Source organism: Misgurnus anguillicaudatus, chromosome 3 (assembly GCF_027580225.2).
Source record: "Misgurnus anguillicaudatus chromosome 3, ASM2758022v2, whole genome shotgun sequence".
Taxonomy (NCBI): Eukaryota; Metazoa; Chordata; class Actinopteri; order Cypriniformes; family Cobitidae; genus Misgurnus; species Misgurnus anguillicaudatus.
In genome coordinates, this window is record NC_073339.2 from 20,940,052 (window position 1) to 20,965,201 (window position 25,150).

A 25,150-nucleotide genomic window follows, 5' to 3' on the forward strand; every position below is an offset into this window, starting at 1 on the left:
CTGAATAAAATGAAAAAACTCAGCTGAAGGCAGAATACTAAACTATTTTTTTTTTAATTTTGCAAATTTTGTCACATTTGTCACACAAGTAAGTTACATTTTCAGAATGTCCTTTTTACTATATTTATTTCACATTATTTAACAATGATTTTTTTACATTACACCAGGCATTATAGGGCCTTACACCTGGTCACTCTTTTGCTATATCCAATAGCTATAGATAGACTTGTTAAAACTGTTCCATTTACATTTAACCACATAGACGAGTCTTGGCTAAATGGATAATAATCCAATCTTCTAATCCCGTGCAAAATGCAAATAACCTGTTAGTTTCTATGCCTTAAGAAACTTGCAACAACGCTTGTAAAGCACTGTATGTTGAGCAGTGGACGCACGCCTGTGTGCACGGTCAAGCACGAGCAAAGGGAGAGAGAGAGAGACAGCGGCAAGAATGAGAGTAGATGACAGAGGAAAAAGCACTCAACAAAGCGGACTAACAAAAAGCTTTAAGACTTTACTGGTTTTAGGAAGTTTTTATTACATACTGCAGGCGTATGTAATAAAAAGCTAAAGTCTCTCGTTCTCTGTGCTTGTGCATTTAACAGACAAATACCCATCGCCGCAGCTGTGTCTTTCTCATATGCTTCATGTTGTTCAGGATTTCTTATTTTAAATGATAAATAAAACTTCTAACCTCATGCTGTATGTTTTCTCAGACACTTTTAACAACATGTTTGCTGCATTTACGCGTCTCTCTCTCTACGCTGTTTACATTTGATCACATCATCAAAGACCTTAGCCTGACGTTGTCGTACTCAATTCTAGTCAGAATTTGAGTCTGATACCGCTCCATTGAGCTATAATTATGAGGCGTGTCTCAACCGAAAAATGCCTCTGCACTCAATTGGATAGACCTACAACCAATCAGAGCAATGGAGGGTGTGAAGTATGTTGACATTACGTCTTTTGCAGCCTGACCGAACTGCTAGTTATTATGCTACAATGACACTAACATTGCGATTATACTAAGTCTGAGTTAGCGAACGTACATCAACACCTACTATGTTTACAACATTTCGTTTATATCACAACATTAAGTATTTACTAAGTCATACAGTCAGACTATCTCTTACCATTTGTACATTAGGTGAACTTCATCCACGACAATATCCATTACGTTGGCTTGAAAATATTGGAGCCTAGCACGTCCCTCCACTTATTCAGCAACCACGATTCCGGGCTTCCGAAATGAAGCTGACAACGACCGCTAATTATATCCATCTCGTCATGCACGCCGAGTTGCATCGCGTGATACCAATTTCAGTTGCGACCAACTTTTGCCGAATCCCATAGGAAGGACGGCAAAAACATCAACAAATGCCTTGCTCGCATTTCTCTGTTCCTCTTTTAAAATCAATGCTCTGTCGAAATCCTTTAAAACAGACTCAATGTCAGAATCCACACATCTGAATTCTACAGTGGCAGCCATTTCGTTGTAAACAGATTCAACACACGCGCTCTTTGGTGACATGGTTCATTACGTTACTGTTGATCATCTGTCCATCATCGTATAAAGCCCTCCCTGACAATTTGATTGGTTCGACCAGCTTTGGGTCTAGCATAGTAGCTCCTCAACGGAGAAACCCCAGACCGATCTTCCCGTTCTCAAAATGTTGTGGGCGGGGCTAAGATCGGCTGGCACCCAGGCTACAAAGACCTTATTGTTCAGTAAAATTTATTTGGCCTTTTAACTTGTACTGCCGAACACCGAAAATTATTTTTTTGCTATTTTCGGTCGAATAATTTTGGTTGCCGAACATTCGGTGCGTTTCTAATTTATAATGGTAAAAAACTTAGTTCAGAGAAGAACTTCTGACTTCCTTCACACAGGTAATCCACACACCTCCAAGAGGTTAATAAAGGTCTTCTGTGAGTAATGGATGCGATTTGTAAGAAAAATATCAATATCAAATAAACTGTAATAACTAGTGTCTGGTAACTGTGGCATCTTGGACTCATGATATTCACGAGAGAGTTTTAGCATAGTGAGCGTTCGTTGCCATGCGTAGATTGTGCAGTGACTCTCGTGAATCGTGTGAGTCCAAGACGGCGTTGTTACCGGGAGCTAGTGGTTGCTATAAAGTATAAAATATGGATATTTGTCTTACAAAATGGCATGGATTACTCGAAAAAGACCTTTATTAACCCCTTGGAGCCACGTGGATTATGTCTGTGAAAGTTGAAAGCACTTTTTGGACTTCAAAGTCCGAAGAAGTTGTTCCCTGATCCCTGTTTTAACTGTTATAAGCTTGGAAAAGCAAGGACATTTACTAAAAAAAACTCCAAATCTAAAAGATGAAGGACATATGTATCTCAGATTGCTTAAGGGTGAATAAATTATGGCGAGATTTTGGAGAATTCTGTCTTTGTCATTTGTGAGGAAGTGTTAAAGGTATCATGCTGTGAGATGATCATTTGCTGCATTGCAATTATTCGATACTGGGGTGTCCGCTTGCTATATCCAGATATATAAATAGAAAGACGAATTAACACTAGGGCAGAAGGGCTAACAAACTTTCAAAGACTTTCCACGTCAGTGTAGTACCGTATACTCAAGTGACATTTAGGAAACAACCATTGCATAATACATGTGGACATGGCTAGCAGATGATCATTATGTTATATGTTCACTATATTCTGTGATTAAAACGCTTGTTATTATAGTTGAGTAAAAAGAAGACCTGTTTGAACATTTTATGATGGTGTGCATTTAAAGTTGCCATAACACCAAACAAATTTTACTAGTTTCAGCATATGTGCCGGTTTCTAAAAAGGTGGTATGGACATGATTATTTGTGTGAAAAGAAAACACATGGGAAGCTGCTCAGAAATTGCCTGAAAATGATGAAGGTGCTGCATAAATGAAATATAAATTTAATGGAGTGACACATTATAGTCAATACAGAATTGCTTATTGCAGACAAGCTCGGCCAAAAATAGCCTCTGTCTTACCAATACCTTTATAGCGTGTCCTCATTTGGCTTATAGTATAGCATGTGGGTGACTTTAAAGCTCTTATTATTGTGAGCGTTGGCAAGATTCCAGCCTCTTCTATTTATTGCTAACCCTCTTTGACAACAGGACAATGAGTGGAAACCTTCAATGATTCATGCAAAATGATTTCTGTCGACTACACTGCAACCTTGCGCTGTGTTAGAGGATTACAAATAACCAAACAAATGATCTGCTTTTTTCAAACTTTACATTTAAAATGTAGACATTTATAAAGGTGTTTTTATCCAAGACAGTGTGTACAAGCTATACATTTCATTTTAATTGAAACCATGACCTTGCCACTATCCACACATATTTCTTCATATGTGTCTTTCTCACACAAAACTGTCAGGCTGCTTTATATAACACAAACATAATAGTACCTTTAATTTTGTTTCTCAAGAGCCTAAAGTCATTAGCTGTGCTTCAGGGCAAGTCATGGCCCTTAATGTCCCAAATGCCTCTCTGCTCTGTACTCACTTCCCTTTGATTTTTCCCAGGTTTCCGCAGTCTACCCATTGAGGACCAAATCACACTGATCCAGTATTCCTGGATGTGTCTCTCCTCCTTTTCTCTCAGCTGGAGATCTTACAAACACACCAACGCCCAAATGCTCTACTTTGCCCCTGACCTCGTCTTCAACGAGTAAGTGAATGTTTGTTGTGTACGGTTTTTAAGGAGGTTAATTTTTACAATATTCCAAATCCAACATAATATCTAAATGTCTTCTTCTTATTGTAAACCATAATGTACCAAACATATTTATTTTTCATTCAATCTTATATCATGTATGACATTGTACTAAATCAAATGTATATTAACAAATAAGGGAATATAATTTTAATAACACAAACAGGCACAAATGGGGAAATTGTTATTACAAAATGAAAGTATAGCACTATGATGTTGATGGCATATCTTATAATTTTGGTCTTGAAAGATTTTGATGAAAATTGAGAATTGCAAACTTTAGTATCTTGACAAATCTAAGCACAGTTTGCGATATTGTTAAAGGGACACTCCACTTTTTAAAAATATGCTCATTTTCCAGCTCCGCTAGAGTTAAACATTTGATTTTTACCGTTTTGGAATCCATCCAGCCAATCTCTGGGTCTGGAGACTTTTGGCATAGCTTAGCATAATCCATTTGGTCTGATTGGACCATTGGCGTCGCGCTCGGAGGTAACCAAGGAGTCTCGGTATTTTTCCTATTTGGAACTTGACTCTTCTGTAGTTGCATTGTGTGCTGGGACCGACGAAAAATTAAAAGTTGCGATTTTCTAGGCAGATATGGCTATGAACTATACTCTCATTCTGGCGTAATAATCAAGGACTTGCTGCTGTAACATGGCTGCAGCATGCCCAATGATATTACGCAGCGCCGGAAATAGTCCCCTGCTATTGAAAGTTACCAAGGGGACTACTTTCAGGCAGTGTGTAATATCACTACGCCTGCTGCAGCCATGTTACAGCAGAAAGTCCTTAATTATTACGCCAGAATCGCAATTTTTAATTTTCCGTCGGTGTTAGTACACGATGTAACTACAGAAGAGTCAAGCTTTAAATGGAAAAAAAATATTGAAACTCTTTGGTTGTTTTTTAGCATGATGCTAATGGTCTAATCAGATTTAATGAATTATGCTAAGCTATGCTAAAAAGTGGTACAGCCAGACCCGGAGAACGTGTGCTATTTGCCTCAAACACGTCTTCTGCACAAGTTGAAAAAATTCAACTCCAGCGAGTAATATTGAATGTGATGCAGATACACGTTTCGTGTTTGGTGTGTATGCCTCATAAGATGGGTATCACAAAGTAATAAACTCAATCTGCATGTTACCAGCAGGCGCAAGACTGTGACCTCATAAAGCACCCTTCAATTGATCCACTACAACAGTAAACATTGTGTCCATAAGTACTTCTTGATCATGTTGATCAGGGCAGATTGTAAGGTCGGTGGGACACGCAATCAACTCAATCGACAACAGATTAGGAGAAAGTGTTGAGTGGAAAGAGCATGAGTGTGTGCTTTTTGAAGCCAAATGCACATTGATTGAGCATAATGGGAGAAGCTTAAAAACAGAGCACAGTGACCCCTGCAGGAGGAAAGAGGGAGTGGTTCATTGTATTTAGGAAAGAACTTGGGGGAAAGTTCTACATACATAGTTCCAAATCCTACATTCAATTTATTTTTTTATTATTTTCTACATTTGCTGTTTATTATGTTGGCTTGACAAAGCCAACATACTGTTATTGTATCTAAGCTTATTATTATGTTGGCTTGACAAAGCCAACATACTGTTATTGTATCTAAGCTTATTATGTTGGCTTTGAAAAAGCCAATATATTGTTATTGCTATTAAACTTATTATTATTCTTTTTCTCCCCCCAAAATTTCGGCAACTAACTCGTCCTAGGGCTTTCAAGCTACATGCACCAAATTTTCCACAGACCTTCAGACTGGTCTGACTTAGTGTGCTATATCTTTTCTAACTGATGGGACCTTCCGAATTCCTAAACGGGGGTCTCGAACACCCCAAAATTTCCATTGACTTAACATTGAGACAAACTTTGACGGGTCATAGCTGTGAGTGAGAAACTTGTAGAAACTTGTGGCTTACCACATTTAAGGTGGCTGACAGGCTCTGTAAGAACATACATCACAATGGGGTGTAAGCTGTACCCCTGGGGTGTAAGAGGCCCCCAAAATTTCCCATTGACTTATAATGGGGCAGGAAGCATGCCCATATAAGGGAATAAACGCGTCCCAGATGGAATATCTTTACTTTAGAGTGTCGTAGAGACATGGGGGTGGGCTCATTTTACTCAGTCATCCAATCAGTCTCTTAGGATCGCCCCAAAGCTATTTAGCCACGCCCCTAGCAACAATTTTGGGTACCCTAGCAACATCTCCCATAGACTACCATTATAAAAAGCCCAGATGGATATCTTTACACCAGAGTGTCATAGAGACATAGGGGTGGGCTCATTTTACTCAGGCATCCAATCAGTCTTAATAGGATTCTTATTGAGGCATTAAGCCACGCCCCTAGCAACCAAATTTGAGCACCCTAGCAACATAATAAACAAAGCCTTATATCTCTTGGTCTGAACATCATAGAGACATGGGGGTTGGGTCTTTGGGTCATGTTAGCTTCATGCTAGCTCCATGCTAAGTCATACTAGCTTCATGCTAGTTTCATGCTAGCTTTATGCTAATTTCATAATAAATCTTGCTAACTTCATGCTAACTTCATGTTAAATCTTGTTAGCTGCACGCTAAATAGTGCTAGCGTCATGCTAATCATGTTAGCATCATGCTAATCATGCTAGCTTCACGTTAAATCATGCTAGCTTCATGCTAATCATGCTAACCTCATGCTTACTTCATGCTAATCATGCTAGCCTCATGCTACCTTCATGCTAATCATGCTAACATCATGCTAGCTTCATGCTAATCATGCTAGAATAATGCTAGCTTCATGCTAATCATGCTAGAATCATGCTAGCTTCATGCTAATCATGCTAGAATCATGCTAGCAACATGTTAGCTTCATGCTAATCATGCTAGCTTCATGTTAGCTTCATGCTAATCATGCTAACATCATGCTAACTTCATGCTAGCTTCATGCTTATCATGTTAGCATCATGCTAGCTTCATGCTAATCATGTTAGCTTCATGCTAATCATGCTACCTTCATGCTAATCATGCTAGCATCATGTTAGCTTCATGCTAATCATGCTAGCATCATGTTAGCTTCATGCTAATCATGCTAGCAACATGCTAGCTTTATGCTAGCTTTATGCTAGCATTATGCTAGCTTCATGCTAATCATGCTAACATCATGCTAGCTTCATGTTAATCATGCTAACATCATGCTAGCTTCATGCTAATCATGCTAACATCATGCTAGCTTCATGCTAATCATGTTAACATCATGCTAGCTTCATGCTAATCATGCTAACAACATGCTAGCTTTATGCTAATCATGTTAGCATCATGCTAATCATGCTAGCAACATGTTAGCTTCATGCTAATCATGCTACCATCATGCTAGCTTCATGCTAATCATGCTAGCATCATGGTAGTTTCATGCTAATCATGCTAGCATCATGCTAGCTTCATGCTAATCATGCTAACATCATGCTAATCATGCTAACATCATGCTAGCTTCATGCTAATCATGCTAGCATCATGCTAATCATGCTAGCTTCATGCTAATCATGCTAGCTTCATGCTAATCATGCTAGCTTCATGGTAAACATGATAGCTTCATGCTAGCTTCATGCTAATCATGCAAGCATCATGCTAGCTTCATGCTAATCATGCAAGCATCATGCTAGCTTCATGCTAATCATGCTAACATCATGCTAGCTTCATGCTAACATCATGCTAGCTTCATGCTAATCATGTTAGCATCATGCTAGCTTCATGCTAATCATGCTAGAATCATGCTAGCTTCATGCTAATCATGCTACCATCATGCTAGCTTCATGCTAACTTCATGCTAATCATGCTAGCATCATGTTAGCTTCATGTTAATCATGCTAGCATCATGCTAATCATCCTAGCTTCATGTTTATCATGTTGGCATTAAGATAAATCATGCTAAATCATGCTACCTTCATACCTAAACATACCAACAGCCAGATAGCCTACTAAACTAAACTTCTGTCAAACCGTTTTAAACGTTCAGGCTACGCTTTTTCAAGCCAACATAAAGTTTGTCTTCAAACTTTAATATCTAGTTATTAGTGGTGCTTGCATTTATGCAAAGCATCACTATTACTATTCCTCATACTTATTTTTCTTATTATTCTTTTTCTGGACACTTTTTCGGCGCGTAACTCGTCCCGCACGGTTTGCCGTAATCCCATGAAAGAGGGCTCAAATCGACCGGATTATTGAGGAGAGGGGTGCTATGACTTTTATAAGCAATCGGGTGCAGGATTTTTGAAAGGGGGGCGAAAAACCACCCGAAAAATCCCATTGACTTAACATTGGGCCTAACTTTGACGGGTCATAGCTCCGCTCGAGGATTTTGTAGAAACATGTGGGTTATAACATTTGAAGAGGGTGGTAGACTCTGTAAGAACATACATCACATTGGGGTGTAAGCTGTACCCCTGGGGTGTAAGAGGCACCCGAATGTGCCCCATTGACTTATAATGGGGCAGGAAACATGCCCATATAAGGACATAAAAAAGTTCCAGATGGGATATCTTCGCTTTACAATGTCGTAGAGACAAGGGGGTGGGCTCATTTTGTTCAGACATCCAATCAGTCTATCAGGATAGTATCAGAGCAATTAAGCCACGCCCCTAGCAACCACTTTTAAGCACCCTAGCAACATAAAATTCAAACAGTTATATCTCGGCATCAGAACATCGTAGAGACACGGGGGTTGGACCGTTTTACTTGTGACTCAGAGTGTAATCAGTGGCCACATCATTGGCCACTCCCAAGCCACGCCCCTAGCAACCAAAATGAGCACCCTAGCAACATAATAAACACAGCCTTATATCTCCGCATCAGAACATCGTAGAGACACGGGGGTTGGACTGTTTTACTTGTGACTCAGAGTGTAATCAGTGGCCACATCATTGGCCACTCCCAAGCCACGCCCCTAGCAACCAAAATGAGCACCCTAGCAACATAATAAACACAGCCTTATATCTCCGCATCAGAACATCGTAGAGACACAGGGGTTGGACCGTTTTACATGTGACTCAGAGTGTAATCAGTGGCCACATCATTGGTCACTCCCAAGCCACGCCCCTAGCAACCAAATACAGTACCCTAGCAACAGAGTAAACAAAGCCTTATATCTCCGCATCAGAACATCGTAGAGACACGGGGGTTGGACCGTTTTACTTGTGACTCGGAGTGTAATCATTATGGGATGCCAATTTTTTCCCTAGCAACCAAATACATTACCCTAGCAACAGAGTAAACAAAGCCTTATATCTCCGCATCAGAACATCGTAGAGACACGGGGGTTGGACCGTTTGACTCGTGACTCGGAGAGTAATCACTAGTGGATGCCATTTTTTCCCTAGCAACCAAATACAGTACCCTAGCAACAGAGTAAACAAAGCCTTATATCTCCGCATCAGAACATCGTAGAGACACGGGGGTTGGACCGTTTGACTTGTGACTCGGCGGGTAATCACTAGTGGATGCCAATTTTTTCCCTAGCAACCAAATACAGTACCCTAGCAACAGAGTAAACAAAGCCTTATATCTCCGCATCAGAACATTGTACAGACACGGGGGTTGGACCGTTTGACTTGTGACTCGGAGTGTAATCATTATGGGATGCCATTTTTTTCCCTAGCAACCAAATACATTACCCTAGCAACAGAGTAAACAAAGCCTTATATCTCCGCATCAGAACATCGTAGAGACACGGGGATTGGACCGTTTGACTCGTGACTCGGAGTGTAATCATTATGGGATGCCGATTTTTTCCCTAGCAACCAAATACAGTACCCTAGCAACAGAGTAAACAAAGCCTTATATCTCCGCATCAGAACATCGTAGAGACACGGGGGTTGGACCGTTTGACTCGTGACTCGGAGGTTAATCACTAGTGGATGCCAATTTTTTCCCTAGCAACCAAATACAGTACCCTAGCAACAGAGTAAACAAAGCCTTATATCTCCGCATCAGAACATCGTAGAGACACGGGGGTTGGACCGTTTTACTTGTGACTCGGAGTGTAATCATTATGGGATGCCAATTTTTTCCCTAGCAACCAAATACATTACCCTAGCAACAGAGTAAACAAAGCCTTATATCTCCGCATCAGAACATCGTAGAGACACGGGGGTTGGACCGTTTGACTCGTGACTCGGAGGGTAATCACTAGTGGATGACATTTTTTACCTAGCCACCCAATACCGTACCCCAGCAACACAGTAAACAAAGACATATAACTCCGCGGCAGAACCGAGAAGAGTCCCGGGGGATGGACCGTTTGACTTGTGACTCGGCGGGTAATCACTAGTGGATGCCAATTTTTTCCCTAGCAACCAAATACAGTACCCTAGCAACAGAGTAAACAAAGCCTTATATCTCCGCATCAGAACATTGTACAGACACGGGGGTTGGACCGTTTGACTCGTGACTCGGAGGGTAATCACTAGTGGATGTCAATTTTTTCCCTAGCAACCAAATACAGTACCCTAGCAACCAGATAAACATAGCCTTATATCTCAGTATCAGAACATCGTAGAGGCACGGGAGTTGGATCGTTTTACTTTTGGCTTGGAGTATAATCATATATGTTACCCAGAAATTTGCCACGGCAAGCACCACTTCACATTTTCTTCAGGAAATGTACCTATCTAGTTATTATTATTATTTTTCTTCTGATCCCCAAAATTTCTGACTGTAACTCCTCCTAGAGCTTTCAAGCTACATTCACCAAACTTTCCAAAAGTCTTCAGACTGGTCTGACTTAGCGTGCTATGACATTTCTAACTGATGGGACTTACCGAATTCCTAAACGGGGCGCTCAAACACCCCAAATTTTCCATTGACTTAACATTGCGACAAACTTTGACGGGTCATAGCTGAGAGCGAGAAATGTGTAGAAACTTGTGGGTTACCACATTTGAAGAGGCTGGCAGGCACTGTGAGAACATAGCTCACATTGGGGTGTAAGTTTCACCCCTGGGGCGTAAGAGCCACCCAAAATTCCCCATTGACTTATAACGGGGCAGGAAACATGCCCATATAAGGGAATAAAAGCGTCCCAGATGGAATATCTTCATTTTAGAGCGTCGTAGAGACATGGGGGTGGGCTCATTTTACTCAGGCATCCAATCAGTCTCTCAAGATCGTCCCATAGCTATTAAGCCACGCCCCTAGCAACCATTTTTGGGCACCCTAGCAACATATCCCATAGACTGCCATTATAAAATGCCCAGATGGATATCTTTGCAGCACAGTGTCACAGAGACATGGGGGTGGGCTCATTTTACTCAGGCATCCAATCAGTCTCTGAGGATTCTTATCGAGGTATTAAGCCACGCCCCTAGCAACCAAATATGAGCACCCTAGCAACATAATAAACAAAGCCTTATATCTCGGGATCCAAACATCATAGAGACATGGGGGTTGGGTCTTTTGGTCATGTTAGCCTTATGCTAGCTTCATGCTAAGTCATACTAGCTTCATGCTAGTTTCATGGTAGCTTTATGCTAATTTCATAATAAATCATGCTAGCTTCATGCTTATTCATGTTAGCTTCATGCTAATTCATGTTAGCATCATGCTAGCTTCATGCTAATTCATGTTAACATCATGCTAGCTTCATGCTAATTCACGTTAGCATCATGCTAGCTTCATGCTAATTCATGTTAGCATCATGCTAGCTTCATGCTAATTCATGTTAACATCATGCTAGCTTCATGCTAATTCACGTTAGCATCATGCTAGCTTCATGCTAATTCATATTACCATCATGCTAGCTTCATGCTAATTCATGTTAGCATCATGCTAGCTTCATGCTAATTCTTGTTAGCATCATGCTAGCTTCATGCTAGTTCATGTTAGCATCATGCTAGCTTCATGCTAATTCATGTTAGCATCATGCTAGCTTCATGCTAATCATGCTAACTTGATGCTAGCTTCATGCTAATCATGTTAGCTTCATGCTAGCTTCATGCTAATTCATATTAGCATCATGCTAGCTTCATGCTATTTCATGTTAGCATCATGCTAACTTCATGCTAATTCATGTTAGCATCATGCTAGCTTCATGCTAATTCATGTTACCATCATGCTAGCTTCATGTTAATTCATGTTAGCATCATGCTAGCTTCATGCTAATTCATGTTAGCATCATGCTAGCTTCATGCTAATTCATGTAAGCATCATGCTAACTTCATGCTAATTCATGTTAGCATCATGCTAGCTTCATGCTAATCATGCTAACTTGATGCTAGCTTCATGCTAATCATGTTAGCTTCATGCTAGCTTCATGCTAATTCATGTTAGCATCATGCTAGCTTCATGCTATTTCATGTTAGCATCATGCTAGCTTCATGCTAATCATGCCAACTTTATGCTAGCTTCATGCTAATCATGTTAGCTTCATGCTAGCTTCAGGCTAATCTTGCTAGCTTCATGCTAAATCAGCCTAGCTTCATACTTAAACATACTAACAGCCAGATAGCCTACTAAACTAAACTTCTGTCAAACCGTTTTCAACGTTCAGGCCAGGCTTTGTCAAGCCAACATAAAGTTTGTCAACAAACTTTTCTATCTAGTTATTATTTTTCTTCTGATCCCCAAAATTTCTGACTGTAACTCCTCCTAGAGCTTTCAAGCTACATTCACCAAACTTTCCAAAAGTCTTCAGACTGGTCTGACTTAGCGTGCTATGACTTTTCTAACTGATGGGACTTACCGAATTCCTAAACGGGGCGCTCAAACACCCCAAATTTTCCATTGACTTAACATTGCGACAAACTTTGACGGGTCATAGCTGAGAGCGAGAAATTTGTAGAAACTTGTGGGTTACCACATTTGAAGAGGCTGGCAGGCACTGTGAGAACATACCTCACATTGGGGTGTAAGTTTCACCCCTGGGGCGTAAGAGCCACCCAAAATTCCCCATTGACTTATAACGGAGCAGGAAACATGCCCATATAAGGGAATAAAAACGTTCCAGATGGAATATCTTCACTTTACAGTGTCATAGAGACATGAGGGTGGGCTCATTTTACTCAGGCATCCAATCAGTCTCTTAGGATCGCCCCATAGCTATTAAGCCTCGTCCCTAGCAACCATTTTTGGGCACCCTAGCAACATATTCCATAGACTGCCATTATAAAATGCCCAGATGGATATCTTTGCAGCAAAGTGTCACAGAGACATGGGGGTGGGCTCATTTTACTCAGGCATCCAATCAGTCTCTGAGGATTCTTATCGAGGTATTAAGCCACGCCCCTAGCAACCAAACACGAGCACCCTAGCAACATAATAAACAAAGCCTTATATCTCTGTATCCGAACATCATAGAGACATGGGGGTTGGGTCTTTGGGTCATGTTAGCTTCATGCTAAGTCATACTAGCTTCATGCTAGCTTTATGCTAATTTCATAACAAATCTTGCTAACTTCATGCTAAATCATGTTAGCATCATGCTAGCTTCATGCTAATTCATGTTAGCATCATGCTAGCTTCATGCTAATTCATGTTAGCATCATGTTAGCTTCATGCTAATTCATGTTAGCATCATGCTAGCTTCATGCTAATTCATGTTAGCATCATGCTATCTTTATGCTAATTCATGTTAGCATCATGCTAGTTTCATGCTAATTCATGTTAGCATCATGCTAGCTTCATGCTAATTCATGTTAACTTCATGCTAGCTTCATGCTAATTCATGTTAACATCGTGCTAGCTTCATGCTAATTCATGTTAGCATCATGCTAGCTTTATGCTAATTCACGTTAACTTCATGCTAGCTTCATGCTAATTCATGTTAACATCGTGCTAGCTTCATGCTAATTCATGTTAGCATCATGCTAGCTTCATGCTAATTCACCTAAACATCGTGCTAGCTTCATGCTAATTCATGTTAACTTCATGCTAGCTTCATGCTAATTCATGTTAACTTCATGCTAGCTTCATGCTAATTCATGTTAGCATCGTGCTAGCTTCATGCTAATTCATGTTAGCATCATGCTATCTTTATGCTAATTCATGTTAACTTCATGCTAGCTTCATGCTAATTCATGTTATCATCGTGCTAGCTTCATGCTAATTCACGTTAACATCGTGCTAACTTCATGCTAATTCACCTAAACATCGTGCTAGCTTCATGCTAATTCATGTTAACTTCATGCTAGCTTCATGCTAATTCATGTTAACTTCATGCTAGCTTCATGCTAATTCATGTTAGCATCATGCTAGCTTCATGCTAATTCATGTTAGCATCATGCTATCTTTATGCTAATTCATGTTAACTTCATGCTAGCTTCATGCTAATTCATGTTATCATCGTGCTAGCTTTATGCTAATTTCATAACAAATCTTGCTAACTTCATGCTAAATCATGTTAGGATCATGCTAGCTTCATGCTAATTCATGTTAGCATCATGCTAGCTTCATGCTAATTCATGTTAGCATCATGTTAGCTTCATGCTAATTCATGTTAGCATCATGCTAGCTTCATGCTAATTCATGTTAGCATCATGCTATCTTTATGCTAATTCATGTTAGCATCATGCTAGCTTCATGCTAATTCATGTTAGCATCATGCTAGCTTTATGCTAATTCATGTTAACTTCATGCTAGCTTCATGCTAATTCATGTTAACATCGTGCTAGCTTCATGCTAATTGACGTTAGCATCATGCTAGCTTAATGCTAATTCACGTTAACATCGTGCTAGCTTCATGCTAATTTATGCTAGCTTCATGCTAGCTTCATGCTAGCTTTATGCTAATTTCATAATAAATCTTGCTAACTTCATGTTAAAGCATGTTAACATCATGCTAGCTTCATGCTAATTCATGTTAGCATCATGCTAGCTTCATGCTAATTCATGTTAGCATCATGCTAGCTTCATGCTAATTCATGTTAGCATCATGCTAGCTTCATGTTAATTTATGGTAGCATCATGTTAACTTCATGCTAATTCATTTTAGCATCATGTTAGCTTCATGCTAATTCATGTTAGCATCATGCTAGCTTCATGCTAATTCGTGTTAGCATCGTGCTAGCTTCATGCTAATTTATGTTAGCATAGTGTTAGCTTCATGCTAATTCATGTTAGCATCATGCTAGCTTTATGCAAATTCATGCTAGCTTCATGCTAGCTTCATGCTAATTCATGTTAACATCGTGCTAATTCATGTTAACATCGTGCTATTTTCATGCTAATTTATGTTAGCTTCATGCTACCTTCATGCAAATTCATGTTAGCATCATGCTAACTTCAAGCTAATTCATGTTAGCATCATGCTAGCTTCATGCTAATTCATGTTAGCTTCATGCTAGCTTCATGCTAATTCATGTTAACATCATGCTAGCTTCATGCTAATTCATGGTAACATCATGCTAACATCATGCTAGCTTCATGCTAATCATGTTAGCATCATGTTAGCTTCATGCTAAGTCATGTTAACATCATGTTAGCATCATGCTAGCTTCATGCTAATTCATGTTAGCATCATGCTAATTTCATGCTAGCTTCATGCTAATTCATGTTAGCATCATGCTAGCTTCATGCTAATTCATGTTAGCATCAAGCTAAGTCATGTTACCCTCATGTTAGCTTCATGCTAATTCATGCTAGCATCATGCTAGCTTCATGCTAATTCATGTTAACATCATGCTAGCTTCATGCTAATTCATGTTAGCTTTATGGTAATTTATGCTCGCTTCATGCTAATTCATGTTAGCTTCATGTTAGCTTCATGCTAGCCCATGCTAATTCAGGTTAGCATCATGTTAGCTTCATTCTTATTTATGTTAGCATCATGCTATCTTCATGCTAATTCATGTTAACATCATGCTAGCTTTATGCTGAATCATGTTAGCATCATGTTAGCTTCATGATAAATCATGTTAACACCATGGTACCTTCATGTTAAATCATGTTAACATCATGTTAGCTTCATGCTAAATCATTTAGCTTCATGCTAAATAATTTTAGCTTTATGTTAACTTCATGTTAAATCATGCTAACTTCATGTTAACTTCATGCTAAATCATGTTAGCTTTATGCTTACTTCATGCTTAATCATGCTAGCTTCATGCTAGCTTCATTTTAAATCATGTTAGCTTCATGCTAGCTTTATGTTAAATCATGCTAATTTTATGCTAAATCATGCTAACTTCATGTTATAATACCCCTAATTCATGTTAAATCATTTTAACATCATGCTAATTTAATGTTAAATCATGTTAGCATGTTGTTAGATTTATTATTAATCATGTTAAGTTCATGCTAAATTATGTTAGGGTCATGCTTAATCATGTTAACTTCATGTTAAATCATGCTAACAACAAGTTAACTCTATGATAAGTCAATTTTTGAATAAACGTAATGAATAAAGAAAGTGTTATATCATGTTAGCTTCATGTTAAATCATGCAAACATCATGCTAGCTTCATGCTAAATCATACTAGCTTCATGTTAAATCATGCTTCAGTCATTGCATTGACACATTAACAGTCATTATATTATTTCTTTACTTATAAAATTGTACATTAAAGGTAGTTTTAATGTAGCTATCTACATTTTCAGAGTTAGTTGTAATTCATTTTAAAGCTCCCGTTCTTTCTGTATTTTTGAAGCTTTGATTGTGTTTACAGTGCGGAAGATAACATGTGTTCATGATTCACGTGTAAAAATGTGGTATTTTTCACACAATTTACTTATCTGTATAGCGTTGTTTTCACTGTCCTCAAAATGGGATGATGTCTTCCTTGTCTATGAAGTCCCTCCTTCAGAAATACGTGACGAGTTCTGATTGTGTAGTTTGTTTAGTGTGATGTGATTCGATAGCAGCTTAGCTTAGCAGAGCCGTTTCAGCCAAAGCTGGTGACTGACGTATTCCTGTGGGCAGAGTTTAGTCAAAAAAAGTTTTACTGACGTAATTAAAGCAGGAAATAGAGGGCTGTACTCCAAATCGGCCATTCACTGTAGGCTTTGAAAGAGGAATTCTATTAAAGAAAATATATCGCCTGGTGGTGAACTTTGAGGTTTATCATTTTACAGGTATTATTTATGCTATTATAGCAACATTACACACTAACTAGGGTTTAAAAAATGGGATCAGGAAGAACGTGACCTTTAAGTAATGCATGTATAAATGGATCGCATTTAGTCTGGAACCTCACCTATCAGCAAGCCAATCTGAAGTTAAAATCAACTTCCAACCAACTTGATCTTAGGATCATTGGAACACTCAAGCCTTTCCACCACGTCAAGGTAGCGATCCCTGGAAAGGACCCCCCCCCACACACACACATTGGATAGTATTGCTCACTATACTTTAAATGTAGTTTTGTTGATTTTGATATTAAGTTTATTCTTTAGGTTTTTTTTTAGATATTTCTCAAGTGGCTATAATTAATTGATGTTGCTCAAAGTGTGAACACTTAATTGTTTTGGAAACAAGAAATTGCCTGTCAGGATGATGCGGTCAATAGGATTCTGGTCGAGTGGATTTTATATTAAGGCAGCCTATAATTTCTTACAGCCCCTCATTTGATGCTTTTGGCCCAGAAAGCATCACATCCACTTCACACATCACATCCATTTCACACCTCCCCTACTTGGGCAGGTGCCCAGGGCGGTGATGTCCTGCCTTAGGTTGCCCCCCGCTGGCCAAAAGGAAGTCTTACCCGTCATTGGATCATCACCTCATGCCACTGGTTACCGCTCTATCCCATTAGGCAAAAATTATTATAGGGTCCCGTTTTAGTACAAAAGTATGATTTAAGTGTTTTCTTGGGGTTGGTAGAATGGCACCCTGAGATCTACCACAAGCAGAAAGAAAACAGAAGTGTGGATTAATAGATCATATTTAATGATTGTTTTGTGTTAACCCTGCTGAGAAAACAATTTACTGTTTGTTGTGACATGTTTAAATGGTGAACAGCACAGGACTGCAGGTGTGCCATTGTTATATTACTTTGTATTAAATACTAAAGCTTTAATTTCCAGAAGAATGATGCTTGAAAATAAATGTAGCTACCAAATGATGTCACCAGCTAGACTATTATTAAAATAGCATTAATTAGCATCATTCTGGTTAAGCTGTGCTGGTTTAGTAGGGTGTGCGTGTGTGTGTGTGTGTGGGGGGGGGGGGGGGTCGTTTGTGGGGAGGGGAGCGTTTTGGTGGAAGGGTGCGTTTTGGTGGAGGGGAGCGTTTGTTGGGGAATGGGGAGGTCGAGGGATACCGAAAACAGATATAACTATATAAACACAACTATATAAACACAAAACCATTATATACATATATAAACAGCTACATAACATACTACCAAGGTCCATTAACACTCACAGTTTATCATTTTTTACAGCAATTAGTCCAAAACACAGTAGACAGGATCGTGGTAGCTGTAATATGTGTGGAGTACTCCTGCTCTGGCATGTGAGTGTGAGCTGCTAATAAACACAGGATCAAGAAGAGTGTTATTTTCTGTGGTCCCAGTATGAATCAGCTGTGTGTATCCTTTGTCTTTAAACAACTTCAGAATGGGTTTGTTTCCATGGGACAGCTGGTCTTCATTAAAGTCTCCACAAACTATAACAGGGTTGATGTCTATGATCTCCAGGGATATCAAAAGGGCATTTAGACTTGTCAAAAATTCTTTTAGGTTGTAATTAGGTGGTCTGTAGATTACTGTAACAAGTGCTTGTTTTGGGTCTTCTACCTTTAAAACCAAATATTCCATGTCTGTCACATTCTGTATGTACATCAAAGGATGTGCTTGTAAGCAGTTTTTCACATACATGGCCACACCACCACCATTTCTGTTAGCCAACTGTACACTGTTTGTGTAGGAGGCATGTCTGTCACGCTTGTATATTCTGTATCCATCCAGCTGAATACATTCAGGAACAGCTAAGCCTGAAAGGTGTGTTTCAGTGAGACACAAAATGTCAGCCAACAGAAGCTCATGGTGACTTTTTAAATCATCCATATGACACTGCAGTCCTTCTGTGTTATGATGAATGATTTTAAGAGCTGAATCCCAGTTTGAATCCTGAACAATGTCTAGAAAAGGTTGGACTTTGTGAAAGTCAGCTTTTGGCATGCTATCCAATGAGGAGCTTATTTCTGGATCACAGAAAATTTTCTTTTCTTCAAAGTCAATAATGTGCAAACCAGTAAGTGATGTGGTTCTGCTAAGTGCAACATACGCCATGCCTGGTTCAAAGATATGTTTAAGAGATACAACAGCACAATGGGTTGTCATTCCTTGCACTTTATGGATGGTGCATGCAAACGCAAGTTTCATAGGAAATTGCCTTCGAACTGTGCCTTTTCTTTTTAACGGTTCTTCTGACCTCTCTATATACACAATGTTGTCATCTCCACCAGGTGCTTTGTTACGATGTTTCTGTCCAGCATTTACATTATCCAAGTAAAGACCAATTAACAGTACAAATAGAACACCATCTCGTTCCTGAGTTGTTATTTTTGCCACTTTACCAAAAGTGCCATTAACCAGTCCATCTTCCACATCAATATTTCTGGTAAGCATTACTCGTGCACCGATAGCAATCTGTAGTCTGTCACTAAGATCACATTTGTCTCCTTTAAATGGTGCAGCCTGCCTTTTCATTTCACCTGTTCGAGAATCTTTTTTATAATCATGTGCATCAATGGTAATAATATTTGAGAAGCCAGAGGATATGATTGCAGTGTTGTGATTGTCTACCTCTTTGTTGGTTGCATAAATGTGTAATACATCAGTGGGACACTCTTCAGGAGAAGATCTTATGACAGCTTGTAACATACACTTGTCTGCCTCAGTAAGTTTCTCATGCTTCTGTTTTACCCTCAATCGGTTGAGCAGCTCAGCATATGCAAGATCATCTCTCTGCCTCATAATCTGTGTCAGTGTTATGATCTGAAATTGATCTTTCCAGAAGTCCAGCACATGCTCCTCATATACACAGAGTGGTTTTGCTCTTCCAAGAGGAGGTAACTGTTGAAAGTCTCCTACAGCAAGTACTGACAATCCACCAAAAGGTTTTTGGTTTCCTTTAATCTGCTGCAGTCTCCAGTTCACATAGGCAAACAACTGTTTTGACACCATGGATATTTCATCAATAATTAGGATGTGTACATTTGAAAAGTCTGCCCTAATTTCATCCAAGCTATTTCCCAGGCCTTGGTATGGAGGTTTTAAGCTTCTTGGGAGTTTTAAAAGACAGTGCAGTGTTTTACCAGAGATGTTAAAGGCAGCAGTACCTGTGAATGCTGATAAAAGTACAGATGGTTTGGAAATATCAGTGTGCTCTCTTACACATGGAAGCTTGCGCAATATTTTAGTTGCTTCTGCATATATAGATTTAATAACATGTGATTTACCAACTCCAGCTCCTCCATTCAAGAAATACAGAAACTGTTGTGGTTTTTCACCAGAAACACATCTTTTGCACCAGTCTCGTACAACATAAAATACAGAAGCTTGTGTTTGATTTAAGCTCTGATACATTTTGCGAATCTGTTCAGGATTCCGCTGGGGAGCTTCCATGACTGGCATAGCTGTGTTACTGACAGAGGTAGATGCTGTGTATTCAGGAATGTCATCTTGTTCATGTTCATCATTAACATTGGTTGGTTCGCATTCCAGTATGGTCTCTAATCGGATAAGTTCATTTGCTGGTGCTAATGTAGTCCATGCATCCTCAACTGGACCGTTTTGTTCAAAATCCTCGATTGCCTGTTCTATAGCCTCATTATGTTTCTCATACTTCTCACGATTCCCATTCACAATCCTGTACACACGCTGCAGTTCATCAGTGCCTGATAATCTTACTGAAGCAAATGTATAAAATGATTCATATGTCTTAAATCTTGATGACTTAAGCTGTTCATCTGTGCGATATGGTAGGTAGAGTTTTAACAGTGTTCCGAAGTATTTTTCTGGATTTTTTTGTTGTGAGAAACGGGCAAATCTAATAACAGCAGGTTTTCCCTTTGTTCTTTTCTGTATGTGTCCTGTATTGTTTTGTAGTGGCAGAACATTTTTTCCCTTTTTCTGTGCTCCATAAACAATGCGATATTCACTTACAAATTCAGCCATGCACATGTTCTCAAATTCAAGTTTGTTTGGTCTGGCTTTGTATTTGTCTGGCAATCCAGTCATCCACACATTTTCCAAGTCAGGGTCCATTGTTTGTAAGTACTTCATTGGTAAACTCATCTTTACAGCATTATCATCAGTAGGTATGAATATGACGGCTCGTGATGATGATTTCAGTTTCAGACTGCATGTGCGAGCGACTGCTTCCTGGCAGCTTACCTCACGATTTTTGGCATAGGAATTCATGACTTGCTTCATGCTCTCACGGTCAGACAGGTTATCATGACTTGAATCTTTAATTACTTTTTTCAGATAATCACTCATCTCATGTTCAGCTTTGGAAATGTATGAGAGAATGTACATAATACAGCTGTAGGGATTCAGAATAAACTGTATGTCCATGTTTGCGTTCCAAGCTCTTAACAGCAGTGGATTATACCCATTAACCCAGCAGTCCTGTGGACGTCTCTCCATGACTACTAAACTTGATGTAGACAGAGACTCAACATAGTTTTTGTACTCTTCATAGGTCATGTTTAATTTATGGAGAAGTTGTGCAGTTGTTTCAAAATTCTGAGTCGAGTCATTCAGGAGATCCCACACCTTTTGAAGCTGTTCTTTCACTTGTGCAGTACTGCCCATTTCTCTCTCCTCTGTTGCTTCATTGTGTTCATCAGACTCATCTATAGGAGAAGGCCTGGGACGAGTTATCATAGTCCTTTTCATGGGTGGTTTAGGAAATCCAAATCTGCAGTGCTTGTTATTTTTTCTACAAGATCTGGAGTGGTTACGACTGTGCATCTGTACTTCACTTACTGTTCTGTGCAGTTCTGGGTCTTTGTTTGGATCTGGAAGTTTACATGAGATATATTTATCTATGAAATTACACACATCTTCATCTTGATCTTTTTCAAATTCTGGAGCATCTTTTACCCAGAATAAGCAGTGTATGTGTGGGGAGCCACGCTGTTGGAATTCTACTCTGTAAAAAAAGTCAATGACTTCACCGATAGGTTGAGCAGGTGACATTATTAGATCTCTCATTAAAGCTTCAACTCGTTTTTCAAACATCCGCATGGCTGTGACAGGGTTACTTTTAAGTATTTCACATTTTTGTGACCAGTCTAATTCAGAGAAGTTTATAGTTTCACCTTGTTGTATTTTGATAGCAGTAATAACTTCTGGCCATCTCATTTCAGCTGCACTGAATGTACAGAAAAATGTTGGTGTGCCCAACTGCCTCAGCATAGCAAACAAATCACGCAGAGTTTTCTCCCAGTAAGCTGGTGTTCCTCTTAAAGGTTGCATGAAACGTGTTGCCTCTTTGTGATGCACAAGTTTTTCTAACTCACGTTTATCCTGTAGCAGTGAACAGTTTATTCTGCGTCCTTCACGTGTCATAGGTTTCGCTTTTCGCAACTGAATGGACATACTAGAAGTCGCCATGTGCATTTCTGTCACAAATTGTGCAAAAAAAATGTAGTTTGTATCACATGCACATCGATTATCAACAGAAAATAGTCTTGTGTTGAAGTATCTGCTAGGAGAGATACTTTTAACTCTGTCAGACTCATCAAAAGTGTTCTTACCATCAGGAAACTGCACTGGAAATGCCATAGACTCAAGCTTAGGAATTTTAAAAATGCTTACAGGGCTATTTCTCTCTGCTGGGGCAATGCAAAAAATGCCATCATCATAAGACAACAACTGCTGTCCAAGATCTGGGGGCTGTAGACATGTGTCTAAGACAAGACCTGAGTGTTGTTCTGTAGCAGAATCAGGGTCATCACCTAAACCATCATTATTGTCATTGCTCTGTTGTTCTGTGATCTCACTTTGGCTGTTGTTTTCAGTGTCCATTGGCTCATCATGTGCACTAGGCTGTTCCTGCTCATTAAGCATTTCACTGGCTGAAAGTCTTTCATTTATAACAATGTCTTTATATTCTAAATGGATTTCTTTCAGTTTACTTAAAGCAGACAAAACTTTGTGCATATTCAGAGTCTGATACTGATAATGACCTTGGTAACATAGACGTCTTTTTAGTTTTACTGTAAGTAGTTGTGATTCACTTCTTGGCCTGGGTAAACAATTTACTGTTGTTTCCACTTCAGATGCAACAGAAATTACAGCTCCCTTTATAGCTCTCTGTTGGCCTTTAGGAAGTGTTAAAATTTTAGCAAAGGGAATGTACTTTGCAATAACATGTCTTTCTAAGATATTCAAATTACACAGTTCTGGGGGGATTGGAGTAAAATTAAGCTTGTTGGCTACAGCAATATTTGGCATTACACCTTTTAAAAGTGTTGTATGGCAGCTGTGACAGATCCATTCTGTGTTTCTTTCCTCAAAAACACACTGATCAGGGCAATCAGAGCAAATGTGAACATAGTTACCTGTCAAACATTGTGAAACAACTGCTTGATTCTTTTGATAGCTTTCACGATCACAACTACGCACTTGATTTGAAAAGAGTGCTCTTGCACAGCATGTGCAGACATATGTTGGACCTTGTTTAATTACCTCTCTAAAAGTATGCAATGCTGACAAAACAACTGGATTTAGTATTTCAACAGGCTGGCTGTTACTGAATGCTTCTGTCACTTGCCGCACGTGATCAATTATTCTGTATTTGTATTGTATGTGTTGTGCACACTGTATCTTGTGAAGTACTTTTAGTGCAGACAACTTGCTTTGAGATTTGAATATAGAGTATTGTTTGTGACGAGCCTTGAAATGTTGGTCATCGTGATAAAGTTGTTTAAATGTTTTCTTTCGTTGATCATAAAAGTTTAAATCACTTTTACACCTGTTAGTAAAATACTTCTTTTGTTTTAGCCTGAAAATAGGATCCCTTAAATATCTATCAACAATATACTGCATATGTTGCTTCTTATATTTAATATTATTTTTGTAATTAGTAGTTGTGTAATTTTTTTGTCTCTCTCTGAATTTTTCATCATTCCTGTAATTAGTAGTTGTGTAATTTTTTTGTCTCTGTCTGAATTGTTCATCATTCCTGTAATTAGTAGTTATGTAGTTCATTTTTCTCTTCCTGAATTGTTCATCATTCCTGTAGTTAGTGTTTAAATTACTCTTTTTTTTCTCCTTGTATTCTGTATTATGTGTATATCTGTTTTTTGTGACTTGTTTGACTTTTTCTCTATAACTGACATTCATCAAATATTTGGTTCTCATTGCCTGCTTATGTTTTTCTTTGTATTCAGCAATTTTTCTGTATTCATAGTTTTTCATCAGTTTCCTTTTATTCTGTTTATTTTCTTCATTACTAGTCTGAGATAGTGCCTCTTTTTTGCCACAAGTATCTTTTTTTTAAACATTTTCTCATGCCATTTTTTACTATAAAATTTTCGTTTTCGAGTCATGCTAAGTTTTTTAGATTGCTGCTTTACATCTGCTGATTGTAATTGTTGGGAATTTTGAGCTGACAATGTCAGTTGCTTTAAAGAACCATTTGAAAGTATGTCAGGACCAAGTTCACTGACTTGTGTAATTTTATCTCTGGCTATATTTTCAGTAGTGGTAGTTACAACTTGTATTTCATTTTGTTCAGTCAGTTGTTCATATCCATAAGTAGCTGTCCTTGTGAATGATACTGGCAGCAGATCAAATTGTTCCTGATCACTCAACTGTAAACACCCTTGAAACAACAGCAATAGTCTCTCTATAAGGTCTTCTAAATGGGCAAATGTCAACATTACAGCAGTACCTGTGCTCTCGTCAGCAAGCATGCCATCTGGCGTTCTGCAGTGCGAATCAAAACATCCAAACCTCCCTGAGCAATCTCTGAACACCGCGATGCAATGGGCTCCACAGAGTAGTAGGGCATATTTTATATCAAATCTCAGACATTGCAGAGTATTTTCAAGGTTTTCAGACCCCCTTAGTGCAGGTGTATCCCTTAGTAATCCAAACTTTAGGGGATGTTTGACAACGTTATAGCACTGTGAGTTTGTCTCAATTATGTTTGGAAGCTCGTCAAAATGTAAAAAACTGTTAAGAAACTGTCCATTGCTCTGTAGTGATTGTTTCACGCTAGTGTACACAGCGTCACCTTTTTGCAATATGCAATCTAAATCCAAACTTTGCAACTCATTATGTTCACTATGCATTGCGAGAAACATTAATGCATTGCAAGTACACTGGCTGCCTCTAGAATAAATGTTGTACCTTGGATCACTTTGACAGTGGGACGCCACAACAGAAAGCACGTATGGGCTCAGGTCATCTGTACCTGTCGCAGAACTGGCAATACTGCTGGTGTCTAATGGAGCTTTTACCTTCC

At 39.0% G+C, this 25,150-nt stretch overlaps 1 protein-coding gene across 2 annotated transcripts in view; it reads left to right on the forward strand.

Annotated features, from left to right (window-relative positions):
- The window catches only part of nr3c2 (nuclear receptor subfamily 3, group C, member 2), a 141,392-nt gene that overhangs the window by 89,896 nt on the left and 26,346 nt on the right, over window positions 1–25,150 (forward strand). For both annotated transcript variants that reach the window (XM_055205104.2, XM_055205105.2), the window contains exon 6: window positions 3,555–3,699. In XM_055205104.2, the coding sequence (XP_055061079.1) occupies window positions 3,555–3,699 (145 nt within the window). The remainder of the gene's footprint in view (window positions 1–3,554; window positions 3,700–25,150) is intronic.